The sequence below is a fragment of the Elephantulus edwardii genome, unplaced genomic scaffold (genome assembly GCF_000299155.1).
Source record: "Elephantulus edwardii isolate Elephantulus edwardi_28Jun2011 unplaced genomic scaffold, EleEdw1.0 scaffold00065, whole genome shotgun sequence".
NCBI lineage: Eukaryota > Metazoa > Chordata > Mammalia > Macroscelidea > Macroscelididae > Elephantulus > Elephantulus edwardii.
The window spans coordinates 800,309-813,055 of NW_006399815.1; the positions used below are offsets into that span (position 1 = coordinate 800,309).

A 12,747-nucleotide genomic window follows, 5' to 3' on the forward strand; every position below is an offset into this window, starting at 1 on the left:
ATAAGTCAAGTAGGAAAACAACAGTCTTTTTAACACATGGTGTTGGCAAAATTGGAAAACTATCTAGAAAACTCAAGCAAGATCCACACCTCACTCTATAAACAAAAACCAACTCAAAGTGGATTATGGACCTAGGACTAAAACCAAGGACTATAAACTTCATTAAAGAAAAGCTTGGAAGAACCGTAGAAGTCCTAAATCACAACATAAACAGTCTTCCAAGCATCCTGCAAAATCTACAACCGGGAGAGGATAAAATAGATGAATGGGACCTACTACGAATCAAATCCTTATGCACATCTGCAGATTGGGAAAAAATATTTGGTAATGACATGTCAGACAAGGGACTTATATCTAAAATTTATAAAATACTAGAACACCACAACAAGATAAAGGTAAATAACCCAGTTGAAAAATGGGCACAGGATATGAACAGACACTTCACCAAAGAAGACTTTCAGATGGCCGACAAACACATGAAGAAATGTTCAAAATCCCTAGTTCTAAGAGAGATGAAAATCAAAACAACTGTGAGGTATCATCTCATCCCCCAGTAAGAATAGCAAAATTTAACAGAACAGCAAACAATAAATGCTGGCAAGGTTGTGGAGAAATGGAACCCTTATTCACTGTTGGTAGGAGTGTAAAATGGTGCATCCACTTTGGAAGGCTGTATGTTCGGCACTTTCTCAAAAGGTTGCAAATAGAAATACCATTTGACCCATTAGACTTCTGGGAATTTACCATAAAGAAGCCATAACTGCCACCCAAGCAGATATATGCACACCCATGTTTATTGCGGCTTTGTTCACAGTAGCAAAGAGCTGGAGACAACCTAAGTGCCCATCAACAAATGAATGGATAGAGAAGCTCTTGTATATTCACACAATAGAATACTATGCAGCACTGAAAAACAAGGGACTCATGAAATATTACGCAAAGTGGATGACCCTGGAGGACATTATGCTGAGTGAAATATCTCAGTCACAAAAGGACAAATATTGCATAGGGCCACTACTGTAAAACAGGACTGACATTGAGGTTGAGGGAAGACAGAGAAGAAGGGGAGGAATGATTAATACTGCATTGCAACATATGAGGGAGAGAACTGTTTAAAAGGGGTATATGATTAGATATTATTGTCATGACAGGAGTCCAGAATGAAGGCTGCACAGTGGGTGGACTTGGGGGAAGGAATTGCATAGCAGTGAAAGAGTTTTTGTTTTACTTATCAAGGAGAAAAGTGAATTGTGGGGGAGGGGGGGGAGGCAGGGAGAAAAGTACAATGAATGACTGGAAACCCTAAGTCTCTGTAAACTTTCATTAAAATTAATTTTAAAAAAAGTTGAACATTGAAAAAGGGTGATTGAGGAAGAGTTGGTATCTTTCAAATCTTGGTGTTGGCAAAGAATACTGAATATTCCATGACTTGCCAAAGGAACAAGTCTGTCTTAGAGGAAGTGCAATTTGGGTGTTCTTTAGAGTCAGAAAACTACACATACTTCGGACATGTCATTGGGAGCTCAGTGCTTGAAAAAAAGACATCTTATTGGGAAAGGTGGAGGGTCAAAGAAAAAGAAACAGACCCTTAGCAAGTTGATGGGCACAATGCCTGTAACAGTGTAGTCAAGCATATAGAAGATTGAGGATAGAGCAGGATAGGACATGATTCAGATCCGTTGTTCCTACAGCAGCAGTAGAGTCAGTGGCACACACCACCACCAACATTCAGTCTTCATGCTAAGAAATAATCTAAGAAGCTAGACTCTAAAGAAGATTATGGCATCAGGATTGGAGGACTACTCATTAACAGCCTTCAGTGCTCGTTAACAGCCTGCAACATGCAGACCGCACAGTCTTCCTTGCTAAAAGCGAAGAAGAGTTGAAGTACTCAGTGAATATCAACATTTATAGCCTTCAGTTTAGATTACACCTCAACATCAGGGAAAAAATACAGTTCACAACTACATCAATAAACAACAACATGATAAATGACAAAAAGATTGAAATTGTCATAGATGTCATTTCATTTGGATCAACACCCATAGAAGTTGCAATCACAACATGTGTTGTCTTGGGAAAGTATACTGCCAAAATACACAAAAACAAAAGCTTACTAAATTGGAACCAATTCATAGCTGAACCTCTTTTGAGTCTCCGAGACTGCACATTTCATGGGAGTTTGCCCATCTTCCACGAAACTGTTTGTGGATTTGAACTTCCAGAGAGTTGCAGCTTTTGAGTTAGCAGTGCAACTCCCTGTAGACTGCCACTAGTGCTCCCAAAGAATAAGAATGTCATTTTAAAGACTAATGTGCACTTGACCCAAGTTATGATATTGTCAGTTGTTTCATATACATGTGAAAGTTGGATAATGAATTAGGAATACTGAAGTAGAATTAATGCCTTTGAATTATAGTGTTGAAGACGACTGACTATACTATGGACTGCCAAAAGAAATCTGCCGCAGAAGAAGTGCAGTCAGGAGGCTTCTTAGAGGCAAAGATGGTGAGCCTTTGCCTCACATATTTAGAGCATGTTATCAGAAGGGACCAGTCCTTGGAAGGGGACTTTGTGCTTGGAAAGATAGAGAAGTAGAGGGAGGCTCTCAGTACAATGTATTGATACAGTGACCACAACAATAGGCTGAATTATAGTGAAGATTGTGAGGAATGCACTGGGTCAGGCAAAGTTTCATCTATTGTACATAGGTTGCTATTAGTTGAGTAGATACGGTGATATAACAACATCATTAGGCTCTGAGTCAGAATCTATATTTTAATACTTTTTCTAGCTGTTCTATGTGCATACTGTTTGAAAAGTACTATTCCAAAGCAGTTTTTTTAATAGAACCAACCAGAAACCTGCTGCCTTTGAAATGATTCTTCTGACTCATGGTGACCATCCATTAGGTTTTAATGAATGCAGATCCTTAAAGGAGGAGAGTGCCTCATCTTCTCCTATGAGCAACTGGTAGAACAAACCACTGACCTTTCAGCCTAACATTCTGACATGTAACACACTATGCCGCTAGGATTCTTCTTAATAGAAAAGCCCTTGGTATACTCTGTACTGTTTGCTTTCATCTGGATGTTTAGCATCCTTGGTCTCCAGACACTACCTACCTAGAGCATCCAATATCTCATGGTGATTTTGATAATAGTTCCAAATTTGTACTAGGACTGTAACACCACTCTTAAAGAACTGTCTCTAAATTTATCATAGGTAAACCATGTTTATATACTCAGCTGCTTTGTTGTATGTCACAGTTGGCTTTCAGAACCAAACAAAATCCAGTTCCAGCTCATGGAATTCTTCCTTTGGTTTTCCAAAACTATAGATCTTCCTAGGAGCGCAAATTGCCTTCTGTCTCCTCTGGAGTGATTGGTGGATTTGAATCACTGACATTTTGGTGGGGAGCTCTGATGGCCAGTATTAAGAAGCAGTGCTGCAATGCCTAAGGCACACAGTTCAAATCTAGCTGCTCCATGGGAAAAAGATGGGCATTCTTCTCCCATGAGATTATTGCCTCCAAAAACCTGCTATAGGGTTAGCTATGAATCAGTTCTGACCCAGTGGTACACAACAACAACAACAATAGCCTTTAGGTTAATAGCACTACACCAGTAGGGCTCATTGACTTTTAGAACAGGATATATTAAATACATATTTATTTTGTAGTGAGTTAAATTGTATAATGGCTATTTTAACAATATTCCTCTATTCTCTTTTTTTATTAGTACATAGCTTTTAATGTTTAGATACATTGAGTTATCAAATATAATTTTGTATAAAGAAATCTTTTTTCTGTTTTATTGAAGATATGATTTAAGAAAAGAAAATCTTGTGTTTTGTTTAGATTTTACCTTCCATGCAAGGAGATTTGGATGGATCATTGACATGTTCCACAAGAAGTGCACCTTATAATACAGATTATTACTCAGGTATGACACGTTGCTTGGAAACAAAAAATTATACCTTTCAGATTCCTATTTGTCTTTATCATCTCTAAACCTAAAAGCATTCTCAAGAGCAAAATGGTATTTTTTCCACTAAAACATTTTAATAAGCTTTTTATGTGTATGATTTCCATAAAATATTGACCTAATTTCTACTGAATATTAATTTCCCCCCATATATTTAACAATTCATTTTCCTATTTGTCAAAAGTTATTGTAAAAAGCAATAAGGCTTTCTTTTAAAGTTGTGACGTAAAGAATTTGTTTGTGTGTCTGTGTGTGTGTGTTTGTGTGTGTACTGTCAAATCAGATCTGACTGGTACAAGAGGAGATTGTCCCTTCTTCTCCAGCAGAGCCTCTGGTGGATTTGAACCACATACCTCTGAGATTGCAATGCAGCTTCTTGCCACTAGGCCACCAGAGCTCCCGTAGCATTGATTTTAAACACAGAGTTTGCCTGTTTCTGTTCTGCTTGAAACCATAAAACCTGAAAATTTATTCCTTCCAAAGTTTGTCCTTTCATCAGGGCAGGAAATGTTAACATGTTTCTGTCGAATACCTGCCACAGCCATGCTTGCATATTCAAGGGCTTGCCTGTTCAGCTTGTGGTCCATGATGACAGAAGTCAGCATTCTATAGGCTATTTCTAAACTCTGGCTTGCCTAATTTATCTTCTTGCTTCCTAAACTTGAATCCTCAATAATCTTCTGCCTCTATTTTGAGAAACAGAGAATTTTGTTGGTTAGTTTCTTGGCAGTATGACTCAGGAATATATAGGAATTTTTGTACCTTGAATAATTAGTGATTTTCCCCATATATTCTTACTCTTCATGCCTTGATTTCCTCATGAAATAAGAATATTAGTACACTAGTATTGCACTTACCCTTTGTGGGATTTTTACAAAGCTAAATTGAGACGATAAAAATGAAATGCAAGTAATAATTATTGTTATTTGGCTTCTTTAGGATTCTTTGTCAACAAGATGAGATCTCCACCCCTAAAAAGACGTTAGTATGATACTCTTTTAGTATATTTACATGTCATTTAAGTGGGTGGTGTATATCTACCCTGGGAACTGGATTTGTTGTCCTGAGGGTGAGGGGAGTGGCTTCCATAGTATATACATAATTTATATAGAAAAATAAATTCATCTTCTTGGAAAATAGTTGCCATTATTATTGAAAGGAACTTTTTTATGAGTGTAGAGTTTGCAATATGGTTTAATAGCTCATTATTATTCATAAAGGACAATTGAGTACTCAGTGGAATTATTAGTGATTAGTGATATTTTATTTGAACTCCATCTCTTTGTTTCTAATTTCATGTATTGATATGCCGTTAAGTAGTACCTAGTTTTAGAGAGCTCTAGTGGCCCAGTAACAAGAAGCTACGGTGCAAACCCAAAGGCACGTGGTTGGAGGCCACCAGCTGCTCTGAAGGGAAAAGGGCAATTTCCTTGCATGTGATTAACTGCCTCTGAAAAATCTATGGGTTGGTTCCGACCCTCTGGTATATAACAACAACAGTACCTAGTTTGAGTTTAAAATGATTGCTTAATTATAATCACAGCAGTTGCATTAAAAATTCTTTATTATAGTTCAACTTACTTTATTCAATTCTTGAGTCCTCGACACATTTTTACCTGGTACACATTATATAATTCAGTACATAATATCTTTTTTCTAGCTCACTATTTTCAACAACAGCCTAGAGAGAGATCAGTTGTTGGCCTAGTGGACAGAAAGTCTTGCTCCCAAGCCAAAGGTGGGTGACTCTACTCTGTAGCCCTCAGGCCTACCTTTAATACTTATTGCTGAAACGCTCTTCTAGGTTGTATAACCCTGGTCTGTCCACTTGCTGTACAGAGGTAACTCGTGGTTGCTGTGAAGCTGAACACTGTGACACTGATGAGTCCAATGCAAGAATGGTTACCCATGGTGGACAGTGTTTGGTGGACCTCCCCAATTAAAACAAGCTGAGAAACAGGAGTGGCATCCACTTCCGTAATAACTTGCCTCTGGATACCTTATGAATGTGGAGAAAGGACGAAAGTTATACAGGTCTCCAGGTCTTTTGTTCATAGGGTCACTGTGAGTTGTCTATGACTTGACAGCACTTAACAACAACATTTTTGTTTTTACTTTTTTACTTTTATGGATTATATTCCTATTTCTAAGAATCTATATAAACATACACCCATAATTTCTTCCAAAATTTGAATATACACATAATTTTTGAAAAAATTCCTAAAACTCTAAAAACATTTTTTTCATATCTTATTGTAGTTAAAACTTAACCTGACTTTATTTCTTGGAAAAATCTGTATGAACTAGTATGATACTATTTATTTATAATATTTATTATCAGTATGTTTGATCACAAGGTTCTGTTCTACACTAGGAAGTTTACATTTAGTATACCAGGTTATTTTTCCAAAATTCCTTTTATTTCACTTAATAACATAGCTGTATTCTTTGATTTGGGTTGAGCCTGTGCCTTTATTTGCTGCTTTGCTTTCCCTTTGATTAAGGTACTCCACCACTATTTTTAGCTATTATAAATATGAGTTTAAAGTTTTACATTCATATCATTTTTTATTCCTTTGAATTTCAGTGGTCTGTTGATACTCAGTGTTGGAAAAATTAGAGGGTTAGTGACAGAGAAGACCCTCTCTTTCGAAATGGATTGAAATAGCGACTAGAGTAATTGGCTTGAGCATGACAAATAATGAGGATGGTACAGAATAGGGCAGAGTTCACATCTGTTGTTCATAGGGTGGTTGTTAGTTGTAGTCAACTTGATATTCATAAAGGGATATAGTGTAGAGTATATAAGATCTTTATGTTTTCAAATATGACAGTATTTGACCAGATTCTTGGCTTTCTACTTTTTCAGTTGTCAATTTATGAGAAGTTGATTGCCATATCTTTCACTGATATTTTATCTCTTATTTGAAGGTCATTTCTTAGAAAAACAAAATTGTTTTCTAATAGTTATTATTTGTTGTTGTTCTGTGCTGTGGAGTTTGAATCAGCTCATACCTGAGTATGAGTTCAGAAGCCATAAATCATCCGGGAGGAGATTGCCTTTCTTGTGGAGTAGTAGGTGAAATTCAAATACCTGCTTTTGGGTTGGCAGTGCAGCTCCTTCCCACGAGGCCAAAAGAGCTCCCCTAATTATTATCTATACATGTATAATGATAGAGAATTACACCAGTGAATAAAGCCATGTTAAAATGGAGATCTATTATGAGAGGATTCAGATGTCTTTCTGCAAGACTTCCTCTATTCCTTGATTAAGTAAGCCTGATCAATGTTGTTCCCTAACAGTCAGAATTTTAAATCTGTAAATGCCAGGGATCTATATATTTTTCCTTCTATTAAAATTCTTAATTAAATCTTACTGTTTACATGTAATTTAAAAAAACTTTTTTCAAATATACTTTGGAAAAAAGAAATCAATAATTTCTACATGTGTAATTATGACTTTGATTACATTGTGCTTTTAAAAAACTTTTTTCCTTTGCCAGTTCTCTTCAGGTCCTATAAAACTTTGTGCTACCTCTCTCAGACATAGTCTTTTCTAACGATCCTTGCATTGATTTCTTTGAGCAGCTTCTCTGTGCCTGATCTCTTAATTGGCCAAATGTAGGTCTCTAGTTTAGCTATTTGGGTCTCTTGATCTGTGTTGGTATCTCTTTCCTCACCCTGCAGTCCTTTCCTCCACCTAAATGATGGGGAATTCAGGAAAGTTCCAGACCTTACACCCAAGATGTGGAGATTCTTAGGTTTCCTGTAAACTGCTTTACTGGATCTGCCTCTCCAGATTAAAAGTTTTAAAAATATGCTGCTTAATTCATATTTATATGATAACTAGACTATTAAAGGCACTGACTTTATTTTTTAAAAGTTCCTTATAAAACACAGAAAATATGATGTTTTCATTTCAATAACTTAGTTGTAGTTAGATTTTAAGACCTTGAGAGCACAATGGAAAAAAAAAATTAAAATCCTTGTTAAGATGAGAAAACAAGCTTAAGATGAAAAGAAATAATTTTACTCATGCTTAGAATCATCAGTGGCATATTTTGGAAAATATGTTAAATTTGACTGTGAATCTGGCACTTAGTTGCAAAGATAATTTCAGGCATTCTGTTACTAAAGTTTGAAACAAATCTTAACATGAACAACTAATACTTTTGTAGTAAGTAACTACCTGACTTGTTCTTTTTGAGCAAAGTTTTTTAATATACTCATAAAAATGCTGCCTACTTCTTACAGAAAGGATAGAAAAGTAGAAAAATACCAGTTTTGGTTGACATAACTTTTTGTTGTATTTCTTTCATGTGTGTGTATGTACACATAATAAATAATATTTTTTGTGGCATTTGTAATCTTCATAATTTAAGAATGAGAAAATTTCAGTTTAAAAAAGGAAAAGTATGTGCAGCCCTCTATTGATCCTGGGTAAGGTAATTAATCTCATACTTTTTCCTTTTCAAGAAACCTGCCATAGACCGTTGAGGTTACTCTAATTTTTTATTAGTCTCAAATTTTATACTTGGCCAGGATAAATGCAATTTCTTGATAGACTTATTCCTCAGGTATTTCTAGGTAGTTAATTTCCTAATAAATTTTTTTGGGAAAAGAGTAAGACAAAGATTTATACTGTCTTTTCATTTAAAGAAAAATATTTCTAGTCTTTTAATGAGATTAATTTTCATTAGCTTAAGTCTTTATCCTTAAAATAATAGTGATAGATGCTAAATATAGTTACTGCTTGGAAAGAAAAAAGTTATTATTCATTTTTACAATAAATTTAATTATTAAACTAGATTTATCCACTGGTGAATCAGTTTGTATTATCATTATCTCCAACTGTTTTTTCCCCCTTTATTATCCCTGAATCCTGATAGGTTAACCAACTTAGAAACACAGTACAAAGCATATTACTGTAGGCCACCTTACTTTTTAGATTGAGACTCAAAAGATAGTTTAAGTCTATTAAGTAACATAAATGCACAATGCTGTGGAAACTTGGATGATAATGTGTTTTGAGAAAAGATTTTCAAAATGATGTCAGCATTAAAGGTTCAGCAGTTAGAGGATCAAGCCTGTTTTTCTGTGGCAGTTCCTCACAGTTTCATAGCCTGATGTCTGAAGCTATTTTGAAGGAACTATTTTAAATTGCCTGATTCTGCTAATGAAGAGAGTATATAATTTTTTTACCACTCCTACCTGAAACCTCAAGGAATTTTTTTTGCCTCAGCTTGTAAATCATCATATCAAGAGAGTCAAATAATAAATAATCCTTAGTCTGATTGCAGTAACAAGCATCAGAATATTGATAAATCTGATAACTGTGGAATTAAGTGTCCAAGTTTATCATACCAGAATCAGATGCATAAGATGGTTTATGCCTGCCATTAACAAAACAGAATAAGCAGCAATTAGGCTTCCTGTGCTCTTAGAGAGCCCTAGAGTCCTGAACATATTATCTAATGAAAAGAAAGTGACACCAGCTGCTTATTAAGCTGTAACTGTTGTTTATTTAAATTCTCCTTGGCCCTCCACTTGGTTTCTTACTGGTCTGGCCTACCTTCTTTCAGGCCCAGGCCTGGGAGTGCTTGCAAGATATAGTTGGGGTAAAATGTTGACTTTTGGTGGACACCACGGAGTCACATTGATGCAGATAAGGCACATGGCTGTGGCAGGATTCAGCTCCTTCATCAATTTTCAGGTTAGTATGGCTGAATCAGTTATAGTTTGTAGAAGTTCCTTACTGCAGACTTTATTGGCAGTTGAGACTGGAATCTTTCTTCCATGAGGGACATGATGACATGCCACATTACTTTGGAATACAATATTGGACATGGTTACAGTCATATGAGGCACCAGCTATAGGTATTTGTTTAATTTATTCAAACTTTCATTCTTTTAGATAACCCTTCCTCTGACAGTTTTCTTGGCTTGGGCAATTTAAGAACCCTTGGCCAGAGTGCAAATGGCCAGTGGAGAAATTCCACTCCAGCATCGGGCTCAACTTTACAGAAATCAAGAAACAGTCGGAGTTTGTTCCTTGAACCTCGAAAGACTTCAAGGTAGGTTGTCTGCCTGCTTCACAAATGTATCTTCAGATATAAGAGAACGTTAACTATAAAATTGTTATTACATTGACATTTTAAAAGAACACAGTTTTTGAGCCTTAAACCATAACAGTATTCTAAATCCATCTTAAAGTTTAACATTTAGATGACTTAGTACTTTTTGAAAAAGCTTTATTGTAATTATATCAAATTTTGTGCATAGCCAAATCTTTTCAGAGGAAAAGAGTTTAGAAGAGAATCTTTATGCTTTTCTTGGAACTTTTTAGGATCAATATGGCTATTGTGAATTTTAAGATGAAAATCCAGGTCAGCCTCTACTACTTCTGTAGCAAAGAAACTACCACTTTTTTACAGGCTCTCACATGTTCTTCCATTTTATCATCACCAAACAAGTTGTACAGTCCTTATCTTTTTTCTGGCTGCTTCTGCTATTCCTAAAGAATAGTCTGGCTCATTTAGCGCTACGGCAGCCTTGAGGTATGGTTCTTCCCTTCCACCACCTGGGACCTGCACTAAGCAACCATGTCCAAGGGCCCTGCGGTTGGCATTGATCTTGGTACCACCTACTCCTGTGTAGGGGTCTTCCAGCATAGGAAAGTGGAGATCATTGCAAATGATCCAGGCAACTGGGCCACCCCAAGCTGTGTCACATTTACCGATACCAGACGATTGATTGGCGATGTGGCAAAGAATCAAGTTGCAATGAATCCTACTAACACAGTATTCGATGCCAAACGTTTCATTGGACGAAGATTTGATGATGCTGTTGTGCAGTCTGATATGAAACACTGGCCCTTCATGGTGGTGAATGATGCAGGCAGGCCCAAGGTCCAAGTAGAATATAAAGGAGAGACCAAAAGTTTCTATCCAGAGGAGGTGTCCTCTGTGGTTCTCACAAAGATGAAGGAAATTGCAGAAGCCTACCTTGGGAAGACTGTTACCAATGCTGTTGTCACAGTACCAGCCTACTTCAGTGACTCTCAGCACCAGGCTACCAAAGATACTGGAACCATTGCTGGCCTCAGTGTACTCCGAATCATCAGTGAGCCAACTGCTGCTGCTGTTGCTTATGGTTTAGAAAAAAAGGTTGGTGCTGAAAGGAATGTGCTGATTTTTGACTTAGGAGGTGGCACTTTTGATGTGTCAGTCCTCACTATTGAAGATGGGATATTTGAGGTCAAGTCTACTGCTGGAGACACCCACTTGGGTGGAGAAAACTTTGACAACTGAATCGTCAACCATTTCATTGCAGAGTTCAAGCACAAGCATAAGAAAGACATCAGTGAAAACGAGGGCTGTAAGACGCCTCCACACTGCTTGTGAGCATGCAAAGCGCACACTCTCTTCCAGCACCCAGGCCAGTATTGAGATAGATTCTCTGTATTAGGGAATCGACTTCTATACTTCCATTACCCGAGCCCGCTTTGAAGAATTGAATACTGATCTTTTCCGTGGCACTCTGGACCCTGTGGAGAAGCTCTGAGGGATGCCAAGCTAGACAAGTCACAGATGCATGATATTGTCCTGGTGGGTGGTTCTACCAGAATTCCCAAGATTCAGAAGCTTCTTCAGGATTTCTTCAATGGAAAGGAGTTGAACAAGAGCATCAACCCAGATGAGACTGTTGCTTATGGTGCAGCTGTACAGGCAGCCATTCTCTCTGGAGACAAATCTGAAAATGTTCAAGATTTGCTGCTCCTGGATGTCACTCCACTTTCCCTTGGTATTAAAACTGCTGGTGGAGTCATGACTGTCCTCATCAAGCGGAATACAACCATTCCTACCAAGCAGACACAGACCTTCACAACCTACTCTTGACAACCAGCCTGGTGTACTCATTCAGGTCTATGAAGGTGAGCATGCCATGACCAAAGATAACAACCTGCTTGGCAAGTTTGAGCTCACTGGGATACTACCTACACCTCGTGGTGTTCCTCAGATTGAAGTCACATTTGATACTGATGCCAATGGTATCCTTAATGTTTCTGCTGTTGACAAGAGCACTGGGAAAGAAAACAAGATTGTCATCACCAATGATAAGGGGCGCTTGAGTAAGGAAAACATTGAATGAATGGTCCAGGAGGCTGAGAAGTACAAAGCTGAATATGAGAAGCAAAGAGAGAAGGTGTCTTCTAAGAATTCCCTTGAGTCTTATGCATTTAATATGAAAGCAACAGTTGAAGATGAAAACCTTCAAGGCAAGATCAATGACGAGGACAAGCAGAAGATCGTTGACAAGTGCAATGAAATTATCAGCTGGCTTGATAAGAATCAGACTGCAGAAAAGGAGGAATTTGAGCATCAGCAGAAGGAACTAGAGAAGGTCTGCAACCCCATCATCACGAAGCTGTACCAGAGTGCTGGAGGCATGCCGGGAGGCATGTCTGGCGGCTTCCCTGATGGTGGAGCTCCTCCATCTGGTGGCACCTCTTCTGGACCCACCATTGAAGAGGTTGACTAAACCAGTCTGCATACTTTAGCAGTCATTGTCCTGCAGTTAAATTTTGAAGGACCCAAATTTGTAGCACACTGCAGTTGAAAAGTCTAAACTGCTAGACTAAATTTCTGGGCATTCTCAATACTTCAGTATGGAATGTGCATAGGGAAAAGAATTAACATTGCACTTTATTTTTTTTTTCTCCTGTTGTTTTTTTTTCCCTATAATTATATTTTATTAATTT

The 12,747-nt window shown here is 37.4% G+C and overlaps 1 protein-coding gene and 1 pseudogene across 1 annotated transcript in view; both read left to right on the forward strand.

The window, feature by feature from the left end:
* Positions 1-12,747, forward strand: part of SENP1 (SUMO1/sentrin specific peptidase 1) — a 92,969-nt gene that overhangs the window by 12,173 nt on the left and 68,049 nt on the right. Inside the window, exons 5-6 of the mRNA XM_006888226.1 lie at positions 3,860-3,944; positions 9,901-10,060. Coding sequence (XP_006888288.1) covers positions 3,860-3,944; positions 9,901-10,060 — 245 coding nt within the window. The remainder of the gene's footprint in view (positions 1-3,859; positions 3,945-9,900; positions 10,061-12,747) is intronic.
* Positions 10,589-12,527, forward strand: LOC102846387 (annotated as a pseudogene).